Source organism: Microtus ochrogaster, chromosome 6 (assembly GCF_000317375.1).
Source record: "Microtus ochrogaster isolate Prairie Vole_2 chromosome 6, MicOch1.0, whole genome shotgun sequence".
Classification (NCBI taxonomy): Eukaryota; Metazoa; Chordata; class Mammalia; order Rodentia; family Cricetidae; genus Microtus; species Microtus ochrogaster.
Window position 1 is genome coordinate 72199370 of NC_022013.1, and position 24086 is coordinate 72223455.

General features: G+C 41.8%; 1 protein-coding gene across 2 annotated transcripts in view; it reads right to left on the bottom strand.

Annotated features, from left to right (window-relative positions):
• Lyplal1 (lysophospholipase like 1) overlaps nt 1–15218 on the bottom strand; it is a 24230-nt gene extending 9012 nt beyond the window's left edge. Inside the window, exons 1-3 of one of the 2 annotated variants that reach the window (XM_005348839.3) lie at nt 15101–15218; nt 11986–12085; nt 2792–2961 (exon numbers count right to left, since the gene is read on the bottom strand). In XM_005348839.3, coding sequence (XP_005348896.1) covers nt 2792–2961; nt 11986–12085; nt 15101–15194 — 364 coding nt within the window. In that variant the 5' untranslated portion in view covers nt 15195–15218. The other variant, XM_026779902.1, reaches the window with a different exon arrangement.
• Between the last annotated feature and the right edge of the window lie 8868 nt (nt 15219–24086).

A 24086-nucleotide genomic window follows, 5' to 3' on the forward strand; every position in this document is an offset into this window, starting at 1 on the left:
CTTAAATAAAAACATACAGAAGTACATGAAATAAACCCGAGAGGTGTGCACTGGCTATAAAATGTGATCATATTTCACACGTGGGCACTCACAATGAATGTGTGAGAAAGCAGAACACAAGCCAATTTCATGCTGATAAATTTCCTCACAGTACAGGACTCAGCACTGCTTCTACCAGGGACTATCTGGTCAACTTCCAGAAAGTGGAAAGTTGGTAACTGCATGGCTGTGTTTTATCATAACCTTTCAGACTTGTACTGTCTGCAAATGCTGCAAAACACAAGCAGACTGAACAATGCCCTATATTCTTAATGCCCCCAGTGAGGATTCATGAATGTCTCCATGAATTGACTTAGCTATGTATCAGACGTGTGCCCCCAGCAAAACTTTTGCTTAGATGTTGGGAGCTGTGAACCTCCAGATCCTGAATTTCTTGTAAACAACTTGTTTTACTCTGCTCTGAGACAGCCTGCAGCTGCTCTGAGCATGAGACCCTCAGGAGCCTGCTGGCAGGAGAGGGGTTTCTGGTGCATTTGGCTGGGGCGTGGCTATCAGTTAAGGATCCCTATACAAACGGCTCTGGTACACAATAAAGGGGGCATTCCTGTTTCAAGAATGACCCGAGTCCCTGTCTGTGTGTCTTTGTGTGTTTCAGTCTCCAGCCCCTTGCCCGGTTCACGAACTGCATGGCAGCGCATAGAGCGCAGACGGCCGTGATGTGCCGCACCCACGTCGTTCTTTACTACAGAGGCTCACTAAGGTTTTCTGTTTTCTATTAAAAGAAAAATGTGAGTCTTTTGCATCAAACTTGGAAAATGCATTTTAATAGCCTGCTCCACAGTCAGTTGTACTCTTCTGTGGAATGATCTTATCTCTGTCTCCTCCACTTCTCGGTCAGCTTATTGTTCTATGAATCTCGTTATCTGTCATGTTTGCCTTCCTGCTGTCCCAATGACGTTTGCATGTCACCTCCACAGCATGGCTGGTGTCTTTGTGAAGTGAACATCCCAACACATCACCTGTTCTCCGTGTATAATTTGGTGATGCTAAGTCCTGGCATGCACGCCAAAACACCATTTCCTGCAATGGGGATGCGGTGGGTCCCTTGCTTTCTTCCACAATCAGGCTTCTCTCTTACTTTACCAAATTCTTGCCCTGCTTTCAGATCAGCTGGAGGGGTATCTTTCCTCAGAAGAAGTCCTTAGCCCCTAAGACCATTTTTCTCTCTATATACAATCTGTCCCGCATATTCCAGTCTTTTCCCCAACAATACTCCTACATTAGAATGTCTGACTTCTGTTCCCATCCCACTGGAGATTTTGAGAAATTTTACTACTCCAACCCTTAAGTTTCATGCGCAATTTAGGAATAAAAGGCTAAACACCATTCCAGTTTTAGACAGACTCCCTAGAAGAGCTGGCAGATCACATACAGTATGGAAAACTATTTCTAACTGAGCTGACACAATCAAAGGACACACAGGAAAAGGATGTGCTGTCACCTGCCCCAGATCTGAAGCGGTACTTATTACAAAGTATCAATGGTTGTGCTTATAATCTCGGAGACAGGGTCCCCTAGAACACATTATCTCATAAGAAGTCAGAACTCTGGTCATCATTGCATAGAAAGAAGAAATAAACCATTTTGTGCCTAGTGCTTTTCTTTTCATCCTCCAAATCACAGAGATTTTCCTACTCTGCAACTATGTGCTTTGATCATATAACTCTGATTTTTTTCACTGAGTCTCTCTCTCTCTGTCTCTCTCTCTCTCTCACACACACACACACACAGATGTGCACACATGAGCAAATGCACAGACTTTATCAGTTGGTGTAGACTCTAACAGACACATTAGAGTAAAGCCAGCAGGAAGACATTTTGCAGTAATCTGTGTTTAAACAGTTTGAACAGTGAAAAGGAAGGAACTCGGTAACTCACTCAACAGCACAGCACCTCAGTGAGCACTAACACTTTAATCCAGTCTCGAGAAGATTTCTAAGTATATTTTGATGCTACTTAGCACATGATGGAGTCATCAAATACAGTGGTTATAAGTTTGTACAATCAAAACATTCTGTACTAGAGACATTACACATCTCATCTTGCATATGTATATATTAAATATAAATTTCTCTAGTTTATATATTTGATAAGTTCAGTCAAAGAAGAATTCAGTACATAATTTACACAAAGCTTTAAATGCCCTTGGGAACAGGGTTCACTGTGACATGTTTAACACAAGGTTATCAATGTTTTAGTTTTGTGACACTCACTAGAAAGACTTTGTGCTCATGAGTTTGACAACACATTCTCACACTATTTCAATCATGGCATGAGCAGTTTAATCTTATATTCATAAGACCCCAGCTACATGAAAGAAAAATTATTTTTTAATTGCAATAGACAATCTCAGTTAAAAATTAAAATAGAAAATTATTTATCATAAAAAAGGCAGAATAGCTAGGGCATGATGGTGCATTCCTATAGCTGGGTATGGAAGAGGTGGAAGAGAGAGAACTGGAATTTTGAGGTCAGTCTTGGCTATACAGCAATGCCTTGTCTAAAACAAATAAACAAGCTGAAAAGGAGTCGTTATTAAAAATGAAAATCAATGAAAGTTTCATGAGCTGTTGTTTATGACTCTAATATTTTTGAAAGCTGCATGTGTAGCTCATCCAAAACTGTGAATGCGGCAAGCAATATTCACGTACTTGTAAACAATGTTACAAATATAACTCAAAAATCTAATTAGACAAAAGTGGGACAGATTACCAATGTTATAAAACCTCACCTATGAGTATCCTGCTCTTCTGGATGCCACTTTTGACTTCGTCATCAATCAATTCGGTGAGCACCTGGCGCATTCCATCAATGGACTCAAGGTGTTCTGGGCAGTCATTAGAGATTTTAAATCTGTCAAACCACACATTGGAAAGCCCACCCTTCATAGGTGTATACGGCCTGTTTAAAACAAATAACAAAAAGTGGTATCAAAACGGTTGCTTTAATTTCTGAAGGATCAATGTACTATTTCTGCTGAATTTTATATTAAAGAATTTGTATGGAAAATGCCCCACACAGCCTATACTACTGTTGTTATATTTATTCCATTAATGTTTCCTAAGCTGGTTCACCGTCTTTATTGAACTGTCTAATGGTTACATTCATTTATGTGGGGAGGTATGCCATGGGCAATGTGACGTTCAGAGCACAGTCTGCACGTGTGAGTTCTCTCCTTCCAAAACGAAGGTTGCAGAGGTAGAACGCGGGCCTTCAGTCATGGTGGCAAGCATCCTCAGCCTCTGAGCCATTTCACAAATCCATTACCTACTTTTAGGAGGTAGGGCCATTATGGTGCTATGACTATTAACCCATTCATGTACATTAATGCTATGCAATGAAATTCCAGTTTTATACCCACACTTGTGCACATTCTAAATCTTTGTAAACCAATTACAGTTTCAGGTCTAACTTCTAGGTCATCAGAAGTAAATGTGAAGGAGAGTAAAGACAATTTGGGAGATGCTTTGTGGTATGGGGGCAGCGATGCTAAAACATGGAGAAGGCTGGGCTGCCCAAGAAAAGGGACAGGAGGTTTGATCAGAGGCACTACCCTTTTCCTGATGAGCTCTTGTTTTCTTACTTAATAACAAAATGCATGGTCCGCTTTATGTGTAAGAATGCCACAAATGAGCTAGCGGCAACAGACGACTCACTATGATTGAAAGGCATTTCAACCAATCACAGTGACTCTCTGCAATGCTGGCTACTCAACTCTATCTCTTCCACTTTGTTTTTCAGACTCAGGTAGGCACTCACTATCCAAGCCATGTAGATAAAATGTGTGGCCGGGTGGTGGTGGCACATGCCTTTAATCCTAGAACTCAGGAGGCAGTGGCAGGCAGTTCGAGGCCAGCCTGGTCTACGAAAGCTAGTTCCAGGACAGAGGACAGGCTCTAAAGCTACAGAGAAACCCTGTCTTGAAAAAAAAAAAAAAGAAAAAGAAAAAAGTGTGTAACTTAGAACCATAAAAGACAGGAACAAAGAGAACGAGCTGGGCCCTGACCTGCTTCCTTGCACTTCTCTTCTGAAACCACATGGGGAAGTGCAGCATAACCAATGGCCTCCCCAGCATGTGTCAGGCAGCAGCTGTCGCTGGCAGACAGGTACATGCCACCACTCTTCCCTGCTGATGGCCCTTCTGAAAACGAACGTTCATTCTGGGAACCTGGTTTGTATTTAAAACTTTCCCAGAGAAGCTGAGAAAATCCTAGAAACAAGAAAGGTAACCTGACTCAGATGAAATCAAAACAAAAGCGCCGCCATCTTCTGTTGATTGACGGCACCGTGTGACGGATGCTACTGCGGGATGAGCCTGCATGTTCTAATGCACGGGATGTACACTCCTATCAGTGCATACACACTGGAAATCCCCCTGTCCTGCAGGATGAGCCTGCATGTGTCCTAATGCACGGGATGCACACTCCTTTCAGTGCATACACACTGGAAATCCCCCTGCCTTGTGCATGTATAAAAACATGCACCAACACAGTGAGGTGCCACTGTGTATTACTAAATATACACATACAGATGAGTTTAGTTCCTAGATATACTATTTGGGCTTCTGAGAGAATAAATCTGATTTAATTTCTGCTCCTCTCCTCACCCTTTCCCTTACAGACCTCACTCTCCACAGCAGCAAACGGATTTAAGCACTTGAACGTCCTCTCCCTTCCGTGTTCCCTTCACATATTCTAGAACATAACCTTTCATGACTATTTTTCCTTGGAGCACCGCTGCCGGTCAAAGCTGACAAACGCATTCTGCTTGGCAGCTGAGTGCGCTCTTCTCCACAGCCCTCGCAGAAGTCCACCCTTGCCTATGTGCCCTTTCCTTAGCTCATCTGAGTCTCTGTGCACTTTGGCCCCTCTCCCATTTCCCTGCCAACACTACTATGAATCCATCCCTACCCCATGAATCCAAATAATTACATAAATGTTTTATGATCAAAGGTGAGAAGCTACTTTAGAACTGAATCTCCCATTCTCCCCTGATGATCACTTACACAGTACCTAGATTCTAGTCCCTGTGGATGGGGTGACATAAATAAACATATATATTTAATTATGGAACAGAGACCAAGAATCATATTGCTGGAATGAAAGGTACAGATTTTAAGTTAATATACATGTTTCAAAATGGCCTCGACAAAGGTGGTGAAATTCCACCATTCTGCCATAGAAGACTACTTTTCCTTCAGAAGACTACCTTTCCTACAGCTTCTGTAGAAATAGGTACTGGTGGAGGTACCTATTCTTGCTTGAGTGTGCTGACTAAATTATACAACAAACTTTATTGGGTTAACATATAAAGCCCTGCTCAGTTTTAAGTTCAAAAGCTTTTGACACAGTGACCACCACCTCATGGTTCCTTATTTAGTAAAGAAGTCAATCAAAACATTTGGAAAAGCTTGAAAAACTCTCAAGTAATTCTCTTTAGAAAACTTTTGGGATTTTTAATTTATATGCATTATTATCTGAGATTGATGTTGCAAGAGAGAACTTTGGGTGGGGGGAGACTTCTGCAGACTGAGCCCTCCAGGCTTCTCCTCCACTGCTCTCTGCCCATCTCCTCAGTTGCTGTGGGAAAGATAAAATTCCACTGTAGCTCAATTCAGTTCCCCTCTGACTCCACTGCACCTCTGACCCCAGAAGCTGCTCGGCTCTAGATAGCTCAGGTACACTGAGAAGGCATAAATCATCCAAGCCTTCCTCCTCCAGGGGCCCTGTTGAGGTTAACCCCCGAGCCCACTGCAAATGAAAAGCAGGTACTCGGATCAAATCCTTGTCACACACTGCGAAGTCCCCAGCTCACTGGGACTGCCACTGAAGTCAGGGAAGCCCAGCTCCAGAGCAGACGCAGAGCCCTTGCTTATGTTCCAATCAGACTGCTACCCTTTGAATCAACTCCGGCTCCCCTCTCCACTTACTTGCCTCTGCTTCTCTCTGACTGTTTATTTGTCTGTCTAAGCACTTAAATAAGGATGATATCATAGGCTAACATGTGAATCATTCTGGGAACTCAGCCATTAATGGGAAAAAATGATATTCTCTTTCCTCGTTTTCCCTTTGACAATGCCTTATTTAATTAATCTAAACGGATCCACTGAGGTGTACACAGCCCAACGTAAATCCCAATTTACCCAGCTGGAGGGTTTTGGTCTCTCCTTTCTAAAAGAAAAAAAATTAAAATTTTCTATTCAAAAAGAATCATTAGGATAATTTAATGGGATAAAAAGACTTCAGAACTTTTTTTTTTTTTTTGCTAAGAAAACAATCAAGAGTACATAAATCTCCAAAGATGTTAGAATAACCTTTAAATAAAGCATAAAAGACTGTTTTTTAAACAGCTGGAAGGCCTGGTACATGTGTTACATTCATTCACTTCTTCCTCAAATAAATCACTTTATTAGCTGGTATAAAAGCAGCTCAGACATTACCACAATAAACAAATATGTTCAGCAAGGAGCATCTGTGTGACTCCTAAATCAATCAATCAATCGGCCATTACACACTGGTAAAGTATTAGCCCGGAATAAATGTCCAAAGACTTTTTTTATTTTTAATAAAATGTCATGCAGCTGAATATCCATTTTTATTTTGGTCTGTACTCCCCTAAAATTAAAAAAAAAACAAAAGACCATCCGCAGCCTTTTTGATAGCAACCTTGCCCCAGTCTTATTGGACCTGGTTTCACAATTTCCCCTAGCATGCTCTAGGGTCGAGTTACTTGGACCAGCTCACCACTGATGCAGGAGCATCACATTGGTCTTCCTGTCCTGTGCTGAGTTCCCACTAAGTCTCAACCCAAAGTCACCTTCTCAGAGGAAGCCCTTTGACTCTCCAGTGTTGCCTCTATTCTGTAATGTTGACTCTGTCTCTTTAATTTAAAGGCCTTCATGGTATTCATTATTATTTGAAATTGTAATTATTTGCCTTTTCTTATTCAGTCTGCATGAGCAGATGATCTCTGGCCTTCACGGGTACCTGCATTCAGGTGCACGTGCATGCCACTTATATGTGTACTCCCCATATGAACATGTAAATATATAAACCCATAAAATAAGCATCTAAGTCTGCTTTAGAGTACACGCTTACTGCGGATGCTGAGCACCCACTGTATGTGGGAAAGTGTGTAGTCACCATGTAGAGGCATACACAAGCCTGACGAGATTTAGAATTTTTCAAATCACCAAGAGAATTTATCCATGAAAATTATAAATGGACTATAAAACATTGTTAATTTTTAATGGAAATTCTGTTATTAGATCCAAATTAAGAAAACCTGTGGTTGTAAACACAGTTAAAATATGCCACAAAAATAAAAATATTTATTGGGTACTTCCAGTTAAAGAGTCCAAATTAACATAATGAAAAAATACTATTTTATTTTTCCATTTTAATTAACACAGCAAACTATTGTTGACTTTTATTTAATATACTGCTGCTTAGCCAATTTATAGCAAAGGAAAAGGAGTATTTATAGACAAAAGGATAATTCACAATTTAGCAAAAATACAATGACATGCCATTACAGACTACGCTGAGCAAACATAATAAACCACTGACCACTCTTAGGTTCTTTGTGGCGTTTATTACTATGAAAAACAAAATTATAACCTTGCTTGATGTGTTCTCAGTATGTGTAGATGAAAGGCATGGGAGTCATAAAGGGGATGAGGAAAAGAAGCCTAAGTGACCTGAAGTTCTAAAATTCAATTAAAGTGGGAAGGTCTGTGATTTATATTGAGCTTTACCACAATCAAGAACAAAAAGAACAGAGAATTAAATTAAATTGAAATATTAAAAAAAATTAATGGTGCAAAAAATAAGGAAAATAGAACACAGGTGAAAAAAACTAGACTTGTATTCAAACCTATAAATTCAATGTTACATTAAATATAAATGGATAAACAAATCATTTAAAAGACAGAAGCTATCAGATGGGTTCAATATACAAGCAAAGCTCAGCCATATGCCATCTGTAACAAACACATTTTAAATAATTTTAATGGACAGACAAACTAAAAGTAAAAGGCTGGAGGTTTGCTATGCAACAGTAACCAAAGTAACATACAGTAATGGAAAATTTGTAAAATAAGTATAGGAAAGCTGCTGGGCAGTATATAATTATTACAGAAATTACACTTTGGGCTGTTACCAGAAGTTAAGAGTAATCATTTTGTAAGAAAAAGATATTTATTAACGCTTTCTCCTCATGACTCCTAGAACCACTTAAAAACAATTATCGAACATATATAAAATTTCAGTAATACTATCAGCCACCTTGGACTATACATACAATGCTATGCATAAAAATACACATGAGAGTCAACATGATAGAACTTACGTGAAGCCATAAAGTTGCAGGGAGAATCCAAAGACTGAGAAAATATAGAATATTTTATCTGATAGCAATGACATGAAATTAGAAATCAGCAAGCATTAGACACCTCAATTCATGGAAATCACTAACAGACTTCTAAGTGGCTTCCTGACTTAGAAGGTCCAGGAATTACACTGACTGCATCCAGTCAGAATAATAACCATACAAACCCTTTCCACAGCGTGGCTAACATTTGCAAGAGGTAAAGGCCTACACTTTTTACTTCTAACCAGGTTTCCTTGTGGATAAGCTCTGCCCCTGCTCACTTCTGAGTTTTCTGAGGGGATCCCTACTGGGAACCACGCCTCCAGGCTATGACACAGCTCAGGACTACCAATGGTGGGCTAGGGAGATGGGTCCCATACAAGCCCAAGAATCTGAATTCAGCACCAAGGTAAAAGCCAGGAGTGCTGGGGTTGGGAGGAGGTAAGAAAGGAGCAGTCAGGTCCCTGGAGCCTGCTGGCCTGCTAATCTTGCTTACTCAGTGAGCTCCAGGTTGGTCGAGAGAGACTGTCTCAAAAAGCAAGGTGGAGAATAGCCTCGGGCTTCGGTTGGAGCCCATGAGCATTACACAGTAAATGTACAGCTGACAGGCCAATAGACAGCTCCACAAGAAGTGGATATGTACACATCCACATGGAGAAACCCATTCAGAAGAGCTGCGGGAACACTTGTCTCTTGGAAAGGTCACTGTCAAATCTGTAAAAACCTCGTGAAGCCATAATTTTTCCCTTTAAAATGGGATTCATTCCCAAAACACCTCAGCAGTGTAACTTCCTCCCGCGTGGGCAACAGAATGACCTTCCATGAGGCCTTAGAGCAATAACATCTAGTCTTTGCTTTAATAGTCAAATTTACATAAAGATTTTCACTTGCTATAGTAAATCTTAGCTGGACCCTGAGAGGTTTAATAGGGCTTAACACCAAAATAATCAACAGGCTTCCATGTGCACAAGCATCAATATGCACACAATTATACACACTCAAATATATATATTTCCAAATGATGAAGCCCAATACAGGGTCCAGGGTGCAGAAGCTGCAGGAAAGCCCCAGCTAATATCCAGTATCAACTGCCAGCTATGTGAGTAAGCCTTCAGATGAGGGATCCAGTTCCCAGCAGACAAATCATAAGCCACACCCAGTCTTCAGCTTTCCCAGGAGAAGCCCCAAAAACAACAGAATTGGGATTGAGTCACCACTATTGTGCCCTTTCTGAGTTCCTAACCCACAAAATTTGTGACCATAATAAAAGTGTTGCTGGGGGTGATTTGTTACACAAAAATTATACAGGGAACATGAAGATGATAGAAAACCTTCCAACATAAATAAAGCAGAAAAAAAAACCATGATGGTATTTGGCTAGAGTAGTGATAAAATTATTTCTCTAATATAAATAGGATGGAAAAAGAAAACTAACAGATATAAATGAAAAGTAACAGAGAGAATGATGCTGGGTGTGGTGAACACCTGTAATCCCAGCGCTCAGGAGACAGAGACAGAAAGATCATGAGTTCTAGGGCAGCCCGGACTACACAGTGAGATTCTGTGTTCAACCTACAACCAAACAGAAAAGAGACAATCCTAAACTGGTTCTAAAAAAGATCAACTAGTAACCCTTGATAAGACAAAATACACACACAAATAATAACAATAACAATAATAAAATAGTACTATCAGAACTGCAATAAAATATGTAAGCAGAAATTTCATTAATAAAAATAAATATCATGAAGTCAAAGACAAATTCCACCAAATCCCTGACACTGCCTTAAAAAATGTGCAGAAAATCTGAAAACCTTGATTCTACAAAAGAAAATAAATGCATTGCCAACAACTCATAAGAAAACTTCAAGTTCAGGTGACTTTTCTAAGTGCTATCAAACATTTCAAGAAGATATAATACAAACCTAGAGGGACAAACACTTACAAACACCCACAAATGACAGTGTATGTGAAGATATGTAAATAGGAAATACTACTGGTTTAAAGTTTGAAAAACACTGACCTAGAATTCAAGTTACAATTGATAACATGTGAAAGTCAAGAGATGTAACATCCGATTTTGTGTTACCCCCTCGGTACAGTTCTAGCGCCACTGTACCATAAGCCTGTCCGGCAAGGGCCTGGAGACTGAAAGAACGTACAAAGAGACCAGGGTCATTTGAGAAAGCAGACCAGCCGAAGGTCATTTATTCAGACTTGGGGAAGTCCTTAAGTACCTAACTGCTGCACAAGGACCTCTGCCCAGGCAGGTGGGAAATTACCATATTAACAAAGGAGTCAATACCCTACAGCTAATCACAAGGCGGGGCAGGGAGAGCACAGAAACAAATAGGATGCTTAGTTAGCTGACCAGAAACTGTCCTTGCAAATGCACCCCAGGAACAAGGGCAGATCTGGGCCCTACGAAGAGATAATAATCATTAAACTCTTAGCAAGAGATAAAAACTGTTAAATTCTTGGACTCACGTCTCAAACACCTTATTTAATCACCTCCGTTTACAACCAACCTAAAACACACCATCCTTCCGGTTCCTACAGAAATGTCACCATTCCCTTCCCACTGCACCTACCCTGGACACCAGAGGGAAACAAGCTCTTAGCATCAATCCACCAATAGATATCTGTGGGCGCTGCCAACTCCCTAAGCTTAGCTATATTAAAATAACTTTTGAATCTTCTATTTTACAGTCTGTTCTATAACTCTATCAACTAGAGAAATAAGTTCTTATTGGTGAATATAAGAAGTTTCTTGAAATCCTGGTTTATTTTCCTGTGAGTACAAGGTTGACAGAAAAATCAAAGCCCAGCATTTCTGTGAATACTAAGCAGGCTTAAAGAAAAATAATAAGAACAGATCATGAGAAATCAGATTGGGTTGCATGACACAATACAATATTTGTTTATGCAAAAAAGAGTTTGTGAAAAAGACTACGTGGATGATTATTTAATATTTATAAAAAGCTGTCCATGGCCTCAAAAGTATTCCACTCCCATGATTATGAATTCTGTTGGATGCACCTACAGATTTCCACTCTAAATATTAAGTAGGCCCATGCCTCATGTCTATCCTGGTCTGCTGATTCAAAGAGCCCAACAGTATTTAACATCCTTTGAAGCTTGGAAAGAATGTTATAAAACTCTTTTCCAGAGATTATGAACCTGGGCTTAACTAAATTATCAGAAAGACTATCTTGGCAGAAGTTATTCAGTTTGCTTTTGGGGTGCGTGAGGTAAAGGGGGGCATTTAAACCATGAAATTTAAAGCACTACGCAGGCTTACAGGAAGCAGAGCGTGCTGGGAAGGGGTCAGTCAGAATGGCAGAGCATGCTTGCAGGAGAGAAGGGCTCGGCGCCTGGAAAGCTTGGCCAAGGAGCCCAATTTCCAAGTAAAGCATGCATTTTTACAGGTGGGAATTGACGACCCTAATTTAAAATACCTTAAATACAGAGTTAAAGTTAAAACCATCTCTCTGGCACATACATATATTTTATGCCATGGAGTTCTACTGAGAAGTGAAATTAAGCATTGCATACCTGGAAGGAGCCGTTGGATAAATAATCTTTATGTGTTGGAATGTTAAGTCTTGGTTTAGCACTGTCTTGATCCACTCTCTCATTCCTTGGCCAGAATGACCTGAAAAAATTACAGAATTCGCAGTCAGATAAACATCTTCATAACAGTGTGTTTCAAAGGGATTTGTACCTCCTAGATCACTTAAAGGCTGGAAAAGAGACTGCGAAAAATCTCCATGTGCCAAAAAGAGCTGTTTAGATTTAGCAGGCAGAATTAGTTCACCAAGCATAAACAGTAGAAATAATCCTTATTATTGTACATCCGGATGTATTGTTTATCAGTTGCAAGACCATACCTAGGCTTGAGTTTCAGGTTCCCTCATTTGTAACAGGTATAATCGATTCTCCTAGAGAGGAATTCTGCTCGGCTGTTGTCCAACACTGTCCATTTCCCATCTCCACTGATCTAAGTGTGTCTTACATATGACTGAAGAGAAAGTGTTAAAGTTTATCTTTTCGTCTTTGTGGTGTGTGCGCGCGCGATTGGCAGACCCATGTAAATGTGCAGAAGTCAGAAGACATCAGGTCCCACTACATGATTTTCTGCCTTACCCTTTGATACAGGGCCTTTCCCTGAACCTGGAGCTCATAGATTTTTGCTTGTTTGTTTGTTGTTGTTGCTGTTTTCACTAAGCTGGCTGTTCAGCAAGCCCCACAGACCCTCCTGTCTCCCCCAGTGGTGGGGTCGCAGGCACAGAAAGTGGTGCCCAGTTTTTTTCCTGGATGTTAGAAATCCAAATTCAGGCCCTAGTACTTGCAGGCATGTCCTTACCCATATACTCTAGACCAAGTGTCTTTATTAAATGGGATCTGTTTCCAAACACTTCTTCAGCCTTGGGTGAAAGACACAACTGACTGATAGAAAACCACACTCAGTCGTCCACTCAAAAGGACCACCTTGTCTCTATGTATGAAATTCTCAAGAAAGTATTTTAAATGACAAAAAAAAGTTAGTACCTTAGTCCAACCCATGGTAAAACCATATAATTAGTTTGTTTATATTTGTTTTACCCAGAAGCCAAATACTTCCTGTCCTTGTAACACAAACACGTGCTCAAGTCCAATGTAAAATTGTTGCCTTCCAACCTGGAGGGCCAAGGCCTCCTTCTAGTTTGCTTCCTGTTGCCGTGATAAAACAGATCTAGGCCAACTTGGGAGTAAAGGGTTTACTTCAACTAACTCTCCCGGCTAGCAGTCCATCACCAAGGGGAAGTGGAGGAAGCAACTTGATTAGGAACAGAGCAAGAAACCTCAGAGCAAAATTGATTATTGGCTTGACCCCGTGGCTCATGCTCAAACAGCCTTTTTATATGTCCCAGGATACCTGCCCAGGGGTAGCAATGGCCACAGTGGGCTGGGCCCTCCTATATCAATCAACTGTCAAGACCATTCACTATAGACAAAGCCACAGGCCAACCTGAACTAGGCAGTTTCTCAATTGAGACTCTCTTTCCCCAGGGGACTCCTGATTCGAGATGACAATAAAAACTAACAGGACAGGCCTGTGCCGAAAGGAGTCTTTTATACTTCAACAGAGATTTATTTGTATAAGAATAATATATCTGTACATCTGGAAGAATTATTTAGATGAACTCTTTTTCCAATGTACAAAATAAAGTTTTATACACACACTCACACACACACATACACATACACACGTGTGCAATGTATAAAATACACTCAGAATGAATGACTCTGATTTCAGACATGCATTATAGGTTATAAAAATGTCAGTGATTTGAAATTGAAAAATAGGAAGCATTAAGCAAAGTGGTCCAGGGGGGGTTAAAAAAAAGAACGAATTCTAGTTCTTTCTAAAGACACTGAATTAATTATGAGAAGATATTAGTATGTGGGAATTCTGGATGTTCATCACCAATCGCTCCCGGGGTCCTGAATAAGCACTGCTCAGCTGGCTATAAAGCCATAAGTCATCAGGCAAGTCTTTCCGTTCACAGGTGCTCAACCCTCATCTTCTGTTTCCAAAGCAATACATCATAGCTCTGGGTTCCCCTCACCCTCCCACCCAGAATAATAATTGTGAATCCGACATTTGTGTTCAAATCCCAGCTTCACCGCCACTCACAGCAGCAGCAAACGTTTCTAGACCCGGTTTTGAAATGAAGAGACCATCTTACATTGTTGCTAACACTTTCCAATCCCTTGGGTGTTCTAGCAGCCATTTCGTTTAAGCCTGCACGTGTCTCAGCTCAAACAAGGCCTTCTTGGAAAACTCCAACAAGCCCTTCAGTTGCAAATGCCTTACTAATGTCCAACCACATTTTTTCCTTTTCCTTACTATTCACTTGGCAGTAGCTCAGGCACCATCTTGTGATCCCCTGTCCACGGCTGACTCAAATTAATTGAATTGTTTTTGTTTTTAAATTTAGGTAGGCCCCCTGAGGACACCGGCTGGATCTCATTTCTTTAAAAGAAAATTAAAAAAAAAATAGCATTATTTTTTTTTTCCTGGGAACTTACCCTGGGCCAGCCAAGAACTGTGCATGCAAGAATTAAAACACAGGTCCTTATTCTTTCTCTAGGGGCACTCCCTGGATGGAGATGACTTTGTACTTACCTCAGAGATTTAATGAGTGGACAAAAAAGGAAATCAAGAAGGTAAGACATCAAAAAGGACAGGTGGGAAGCGTATGGGGACCCTGGTGGTGGCAAGCAGAAAGGACGATCGCTGTAAATGCGTTCCAAGTTCACTGCTCTAGGGGTCCTGTGGAGCCTGAGTATATGGGTCAGATCACGGATGGTCGACACTAAAAACAGTAGTTGGCCCCTGTACCTGGAGACTCACACTGCTGGACTGGTGTGCCTGAACCTGGGATCGGCTAAAGACTGCCCAGGTGACTATGCTGTGGCTGTGGGGGGGTCCAGGACACTAGGAAAGGCAGCAAGATAAAGGCAAAGACTGCCCTGGAGAGAGAGAGCACCCTCCCGGGAGGTGGCAGCCCCCCTCCCGATCCTGGGTGCAGGCGGAGCCCTAGGAGCTCTGGGGGACGGAGGAGAGGGTGCTTCCCCAGCCGCAGCACGCTGGGCGGACAGACACCACGAGGGTGCACTGCACCTGAGCCGTGCAGGAAGATCAGCGAGGCACTGTGTTTCCCGGCCGGCGACACCACACAGCGCTGCAGGCGAACGGCGCTGGGTGACACAGCCATGGCGGAACCCAGAAGCCAAGGTGCGTGGCCACTCCCCTCAACGTCGCGGGGCCGCGCACGCAAGCACGCAGCGCTAGCATGGGTTTGCGCATGCGCCGAGTAAGGCGTTCACCTGAGGTTGGAAGTGAGCAACTTTTGCATTCTGCTGAGAATTGAATCCCTTAGCTTCAGGCTGCTTTATGCAATGATGTAGAATAGACCCCTGTCCCGAGAATTTGCTGCAGGTTTTAAACTGCAGTTCTAAAGCTCAGAATCACCCCATTTGGAGAATATTACTGCCGTCAAAATTTTACAGATATAAGCCGGGCTACGGTGTCGCACGCCTTTAATCCCAGCACTCGGGAGGCAGAGGCAGGCGGATCTCTGTGAGTTCGAGACCAGCCTGGTCTACAAGAGCTAGTTCCAGGACAGGCTCCAAACCCACAGAGAAACCCTGTCTCGAAAAACCAAAAAAAAAAAAAAAAATTTTTTTTTACAGATATAACTATAGTTTTTTTTTTATAACCATCCACTTGGAGGCTTATACCAGATGTCCATAGCCTTTTGCATACAGGGTGAGTCAGCCATATAGTAATTTATTTTTGTCTATTTATTTTGTTTTTCTTTTCCTGATAGTTCACAGATCTAATTTTAATGAGCGAGGACTTCACATTCTTTGGCATGCCTGTTACCAAAAATGTGGGCAGTGACTGGTGGGAATGAGTACAAGCTGGGGATTGTTATCCACGGCTGATGGAAGTACTGTGAAAATAAGTGTGGAATTATATGACCCACAACTTCTGGCTACACTGCCCCCTAAAGATAGGAAATCAGAAACTCAAGACAGAGGCTCCTACACCAATGTCCACAGTGGTAATCATGGTCCACAAAGGCTACAACAACTTCCACACCATCTCCACATGGATGGGTGGACAGGATGCTTGGGATATGTGTACTAGTGAGTACCTGTTGGTCCTAACAAAGGTGGAATTCTGATTCGTGTACAAAATAGATTGTTTGTTAATGGGCCAGGAAGAAGGAGACAAACATTAACTGACTCCATCTGTTTTTCTTATCTAGAATGAACAAATTTATAAAGGTAGACAGTAAATGAATACTTACCTCACTAGGGTCGCCACAATGGGGGTGAGGTGTAATCAGTGCAGAACTTCTATTTGGGGTATTGACTCCTTTCTGGAAAGAGACAGTGGGGATGGTTCACTCAAATTGTTGAAGTATTTGATATCATGGAACTGTGTCTTTAAAATGGTTAAAATAAGATTTGTTATTTTATTCTAATTATAATGATATGCAAAAATGAAATTATCACTTGCATAAATATTAAGCATAGATAACTTTTAATAATAAGACAGCAGTCCCAGCAAGTGGCTCTTTCTTCATGCAAAATTGGACAAAATAACTCCAGGGGAGTTTATGTGACTAAACCACATGGCAATATACACCATAATTAAGCAATTTCAAATCTCATCTTACTGTTTTTGAAGTATTTGCCCTGCTTCTGGATGACAAGCTTGCTTAGTAGCACTTCCTCCTTGCGAGGATACACTTGAAGCTATCACGGTTTTGTACCGATACTGTCAGTGGGGATGCCACTCAGTGTCATTATTGCCATTAGCTAGCTTGAGTAAAAAGAGCCCGACTCGGCTCTCTGTATCCCATAGAGAGTAATGAGACTGAAGTCTTTGAGGAGTGGGCAGGGCCGGCTCTGCTCTGACAGATGTCCGAGCACTGTTCCCTAGACCTCCCTCCTCTGGGCACTTCTGGAGAGCTCTTGGGAGCCCTGCAAAAGCAGAGCAGTGGGCTCTACCTAGAACTGCATTCACCCCTACGGAGCCTCGCTGTGATCCACCTTGAAGCTGTGAGACAAATCGTCAAGAGCAGGATGATTTAGTAGCTGTTGCTAATGTAATCTTTACTCTTGTTAATAAGCAGCCTGTATACATAGTACTTACAAGGTGCCAAACCCTGACGTAAATAAATACCCGTAACTGAACTCTGGCTACCTACGCTTGGCAGCTTAACTCACTGGATAAGGAACTTGTCTCAGTACAATCCAGCCAGTCTGTGGGAGAGCCTGGGCGCACATGTGTGTCACTCCAGGGCCCAGGGTCTTAATTGTACCCACAGTCAAACACTAACCTACCAAATATAAGGTCAGGACGTACAATAACCATTCTAGTTAGTTTTTATTGTCAGTTTAACACAAGCTGCAGTCTCCTAGGAAGAGGGTCACTCAGCTGAGGAGTACCTTAGACGTGGCTGGCCTGTGAGCATGTCCGTGGGAGATGGTCTTGATTGCTAATAGATTAGGAGAGCACAGCACACTGTGGGAGGCACCATTCCCTTGGAAGATGACTCTGGGCTACGTCAGAAAGCTGGCTAAGCATGAGCCCTGAAGCAAGCCTGCTCACAGCATGCCTTCAGGGTTTCTTCCTGCTTCACTTCCTGCCCTGACTTCCTTGAGGATGGACTGGTACCTGGAAAGGAAGTTGGATCAAACCCTTACTTCTGTGATTTGCTTTTGGTCATTGTCACGGCAGCAGATATGGAGCAAGAACACTAGCTATGGTATGATTTTGATTTTAAGCATCTCTTGAGCTTTCCTCAGATGCCTTGGCACAATATCCTTCTGTCTTTCTTCCGATGAATGACCATCAGTCACAACAGGTAGGCGGTGGGGAATGGGTTCCTGCATGCAGGCTGGGAGTTGGCCTCTCACCTAGAATGCCACCCTTTCTGGATTCACAATCACTATTAGATTGAGGTAGATTCTTCCAAACCTAATCACAGTGCTCTTCCGTTTTTCCATGATTTGAAAAGGAAGGTATGGTCGCTGTCCTTTTCATCTTTAGTGATGGAACAAACAGAGGGATTTATATTCCTCTATTTAAAGATGCCATCTGGTAAGCACACTATAGATGCTTTGTTTCTTTCATGTCGGGTCACACTTTGAAATGTAATTAGGTTTCAGGCTGGGTGGCTGCCTCATTTATGATGGATCTCTTGCTCTATGGAATCGGGGATGGGGATATTCCTGGAGGGCTTATATTGCTCATTCTTTCAGCCTTTCCATACCTTCTTCTTTCCTTGTTACTGCTCATATGCTTTTAGCCAGTCTGCCCATCTACCCCGGTACATCCCTTATGATATCATCAGTTCTAAATAAAAAACCTAGCACAGAGAACCAAGCAAAAGCAAAGAAAAGGAATCATTAAAAAAAAAAAAACAATCTTATGCTTTTCAAATTTTTCATGTTTATTAGGATAAAAATATACATGGTCAAGATTGGCATAGTGACACCCACCCTTAATCACAGGACTTGAAAGGCAGAGGCAGGCAGATCTCTGAGTTTCAGTACAGCCAGAGCTACATAGCGATACCCTGTTCAAAAAAAAAAAAAGAGATGCAGGGTCAGAGTTTAGTTTCTTATGCTGTGTTTAGGAATTCTTTCCGGTGTTATGTTGTCTTTGGAGAACATGTGAGGGCCTGCCCCTTGAAGCACAGTGCCTGTTGTTGCACGTGGTCACACACATGTCAGCACATGGTCACAGTTTCATGAAGTCATGTCAGCTGCCCTTTGTCTTGTATATGAGTCTGAATTTGTCTTCTCTGTTGGTTGGATTTTCAATTAATTATTCATTTTATTTATGACTGTTGTGTGCATGTATGTGAATACCATGTGAGTGTGCATGCCACAGCACATACTTGGAGGTCCAATATACCACAACACACATGTGGAGGTCCAACATGCCACAACGTACATGTGGATGTCCAACATGCCACAACACACATGTGGAGGTTCAAGAACAACTTTATGGAATGAGGTCTCTTCTACCACTTCTAAGTGGGTCCCAAGAATTGAAGTCAGGTCACCAGGCTGGGATAGTCAGTGCCTTAACCAGCTCAGCCATCTTGCTGGCATGTTTTTTTTTTATCTCCTACTTATTTTGTGAAAGCATAAACATACATAATTAATACACACTTCATGGTCAGTCTCAGACTGGGGTGACTTAATATATTTCACAAACTGACAAAAGTAAATTCCCTTATCCATTTATGAAAGAAACTAAACGACTTAAAAGTCTGAATTCTTGTCAGACAGTGAAATATTTTTTAAATGAGGCTAAAATGTTAATGTAACTGTTACCTTCATTCTAGGGGCTTTAAGCGTTTTGATTCTGGCCTTCTAGATACAAGTGTGTGGCATTCCTTTCTTCACCACCATAGCACTCTCTGGATATGCAAGGTTTCTTTTGAGTCACCTGGGGCATGGTAATGGGAATTATGACAGAGGAGTTGCCCAAGCAAAGCCGTGGAGTGGGGGCAGTAGTGGAAGTTTTATAGTTAATACCCCTGGCACACACAGTGCAAAACCTCAGCCCAAGTCTTTTTTTGTTTGTTTTGTTTTTTGAGACAGGGTTTCTCTGTGTAACAGCCCTAGGTATTCTGAAACTAGCTCTTATAGACTAGGCTGGCCTTGAACTCACTGAGATCTGCCTACCTCTGCCTCCCAAGTGTGTGTGCCACCACCACCCGGTTGGCACCCAAGTCTTAATCTTCACATGACCTCATGCCTCTTCTCTTCCTTAGGAAAGAGATTCTCCCATTTGATCACTCCCTATGACTGTTTCTCAGATTCCCAATTTCTTCCTGGAAGTATTCTTGTTCTGCTTTCTCCAAGTCTAGGGGACTCTCCATTTGTCTTATTAGCTCAGGCATTCTAATATCATTATCTCATTTCCTGATAATAGCTCTTGGTGGCCATCAAATCCAAAGGAAGACTCAACAGTAGCTACCGAGTGGGCCCTGTTCTCTTGAGGGAAGGAGGCTAGTCTTTTAAATCCCTGAGGTGAGGGGAAGTCACTGCCTCCCAGAAATCCTATAGAAGAAAAGAAAGAGAAAACAGAAAGAAAATTCACTGTCAGTACAGTTTAGACTTTCACACTCGGCCCCATTTTTTATTAGAGTTGTGCAAGTACATGGATGTTGAAATGCTCTAACGGGAATAAGGGTTTCCAGTCCCTGGAGGGATGGCAGATGTGTGACACCAGAGAGACCCCTGTGGCTTACTGCACACATTCTCCAGATGCACAGTAAGGGAACCGGGTTTGGCAACCCCACCAATTCACTGATTTTCAGACTGTGCAACACTCACACATTCCCCTCTCTCCCCTACTATTGCCATGGGATGTCTAAAAGTTTAAAAGAATATAGGATGGATAGCTGATCTGAAGGCAATCTTTGCCATTATTTTATTCCAGCATCGACTATTTTCATGGGTGGTGGTGGTAGTGGGGTGTGTGTGTGTGTGTGTGTGTGTGTGTGTGTGTGTGTGTGTGTGTACCATCGACCCCTGAACTATAGTCTATGTGAGGATATGACGGTGGATTTCCTGGCATCATAACCATATCTTCAGACAATAAAGAAGCTTTGGAAGTTATTATTGATTCTTACTATGAGAGCAAACTGATACCGTTCCTCTTTTAGACTGTGTCTTCAAATAATTTGCTTTCTTGTGAAATGGTGTAAGGTCAATCTTTAAAATCAGATAGATGTTCTTGGACCAGTGAGATGGCTAAGTGTGCAAAAATACTTGCTTTCAAGTCTGCTGGCATGTTTGATTCCTGGAACCCAAATGTGGCCAGGGGAGAACGGACTGCCACCCATCCTTTGAACCCTACATATAACTCTTGGTGTACCTATGCCCACGCATACAAATTAGTTAATTAGTGTAATAAAATACATCTTTTAAACAGAGCAAGTTTTCTTTGTGTAGGTTAAAAATGGACGTAAGGCTATCTATATGTCTAAAAGGAGGGTCATGGAGAGCTGTGTATACATTCATATTTACATACATTGAAAACCAAAGGGAGGAAAGAAACCAGAAGTCTACAAGGATAGCAAGAGGATGTTATCCAGCCTTTACAAAGGAAGCATGCCACGTGCTCTCATGTGCACAGATCTATAAATCCACTAGAAGACAGTTTATTCTGTATGACTCCTTCTCATAGGTATCAGAAGTAGTAAAATTCACAAGACACACGAGAGTCTCACAAGTCCAAGTGTAGAATCAAGAGACCATAAAGTCATTTTCATATTTTTATGGGAAATCCCCCCTTTAAGAAAATACAAATGTTTTATCTCCAACTCTAAATTTATAAGATTAAGTAATTATGATATAATGTGAATTTTATTCATGAATTTCTGTGACTTTCCCACACACAAACAGGACTTTTTCATCTTGCTCATGCTGTTGTCTAATTTGTATAAAAATCTGTGAAGAATTACATCTTTAAGGTCTGCCTTTGCAATGCCCCTGCTGCCAGGCACTGATGACAACTTTCCAAACGTTTTTTTCTGGAACAGGGTGCTGCTGATCTTCCTGCTTGAGTTTGCAGCCCTGTCTCCTTCCCTCTTGCTGTGCTGTACACCAGCAGTGAGCCAGGCATGGTGCTCTGTCTCCTGCCAGCTGCCTCATCTCCCCTGGTCAGCTAGCTAGTTCCCCTCCTTTTGGAGACAGGATCTTACTAGGCTGTCCTGGCTGTTTTGAAACTTGCTATGTAAACCAGGCTTGCCTTGAACTCACAGAGATCTGCTTGCCTTTGCTTCCCTTGTGCTGGGTTTAAGGACATGTACCACCACACGCAGCCTTGATCATTTCCTTTATGGTCTACCTCTGCACCTCCATCGGTTCCCTTCTGTTTGTTTACCAACATGACCAGTGCGGCTATAGGTAAGCATTATGGAATGTGTAATACACAAATGGCTATTAAAACCTCTGATTCAAACTGCTACTTCAAAGTAAAAAGTAAAAGGAATAAGAAACACAACACTCAATAATTTAATTTAAAAAGGAAATCTGAACATTCTCCTTTTGGGACCTGAAGTAACAATTGTCACTTAAATGTTTCAGTTAGTACCAGTGATGACTTTGAAAAACCATCAACATCCTCCTCTTCTTCCCTCCTCTGCCCTATCCTGTCCTCCCCTTCTTTCCCTTTTTCTTCTCCCCCCCTCCTATTCTCTCTTTTCCTGCCCCCTCCATTCTCTCCTCTCCTTTTCTTGATCTTCTCTTCTCCCTTCTCCCCCCCTCCTCTCTTCCCCTTCTTTTCTCTTCTCTTCCCTTCCCCCCTTCTCTCTCTTTCTCCTTCCCCAACTTGTCTCCTCTTTTATCTCCTCCCCTTTCTCTCTTCCCCTCCCCTCTTTCCTCTTTGCAGGTGGAGCTTGCCAAGGTTCTCACTTCATATCCCAGGTTCACCCTGATCACTTCCTTGCTCTCACAACTTGCCTATATTCTTAGGACAAATATTCTGAAGTCCAAATGTATGTACATGTTTAATGCTTTCCTAAGAAGACAGTGGGTTGATGCTAATGAAAACATTGTTTCATTTCTTCCTAGCATGAAATGCCACCCCTGGACTACCCTGATCTTAATAATACAATGTCAAGAAGGTCATCTTAAAAATCGCCTTCATTTTCACGAGCATGCATCATTAGTTGTCTTTTAAACTTTCATTCCTCTCTCACACATTACATCCCAGCCACAGTTTCCCTTCCCTCACTCTCAGTCACTCCCCCACCTATAGTCTACCCCAAACCAACTCCTCTGTTTCCTCCAAAACAAACAAGCAAACAAACAGGCCTCCCAGGAATATCTACCAAACATGGCCTAACAAGATACAGTAAGTCTGGGCACAAACCCTGGTATCACAGCTGGAGGTGGCAACCCTGTTGGAGGAAAAGGGTCCCAAGTGTAGGCAAGAGAATCAGACAGCCCCACTCCCCCTGTCAGGAGTTCCACAAGAACACCAGCCTACACAACTAGTTTTCTTAATAGCGAATATGAACTGCATCCGTGTTTAATTTTAGCGGAAAGTAATTTCTGTGTTTTTATTATGTTATATAAAAAGCACCCAAAGGACTGTCCTTCAGTTAGCAGAGACTATGAGAATTTAACTTCCTGACTAGATCATAGGCACAGATATCTTGAAATACAAAATATATAAACCATTAAAGGGTGAGTTATGATTAGTTTTCATTGACTTATTCATTTCTTCTTTATAAATACAAAGCGCACACTGCATAGATTTAAAGCTTGCCGTAGGAACGTATCTTATCCACACAGGTGTTTTACATCAAACAGGTGGAGTTGATCAGCAGAATGGACTTTCCATGGTTATTGAAATAATCATACATGCTGAGAATAATCTTGCTGTGCTTGTTGGAGGCTGGTTCTGCTGACTGGATGGCTAACATCTGGAGCTCACACGAGGCAATAACTACCTGCAGCTTGCTGCTTTTCAGAGTAGATACACTATCCAGCAAGGAAAGGGTAAATTCCATGTCTCCAGCACTCACAGACTTAGAATCTCATCACTGCCTTTAAGTCATTTCATTAAGCCACTGAAAGATTAAAGGTCAATAAATTTGTTCTTTGTCCTCAGAAAAGCCCAGAGGACACAGAACTGTTCAGCAATGAGATCTCAGTGCAGGATTTTCAGGTTGGCCCTGGAAGCAAACACAGACATGACTTTTATTCCTGCAGTTGGTGTAATAAATCACATTTGTGTCTCCCAGAATGTCATTTGGGAGACTTGTTCGTCTCTGAATATAGAAGAAGACAGCCATAGAGTGATAGAAAAAGCCCAGCTCTTCTCTGTCTCAATAAACAGTTACTGTCTCAATTGTGTTCTGCAGAGCTCTCTGGCATCTCTGATAGCATCAGTCAAAGATGTTCCCGGGGGATTTCCTTAATGCAGCGTTTGCTAATGGTGGTGTGTTTTCATTCTGTTTCTATGGTCATCTGTATAGATCTGTGGCATTTCACAGATGACTGTGAGTGAAAGAAAGACAGTGTTATGGAAAAGGCTTGGCTCTTTACTGTCCCAATAA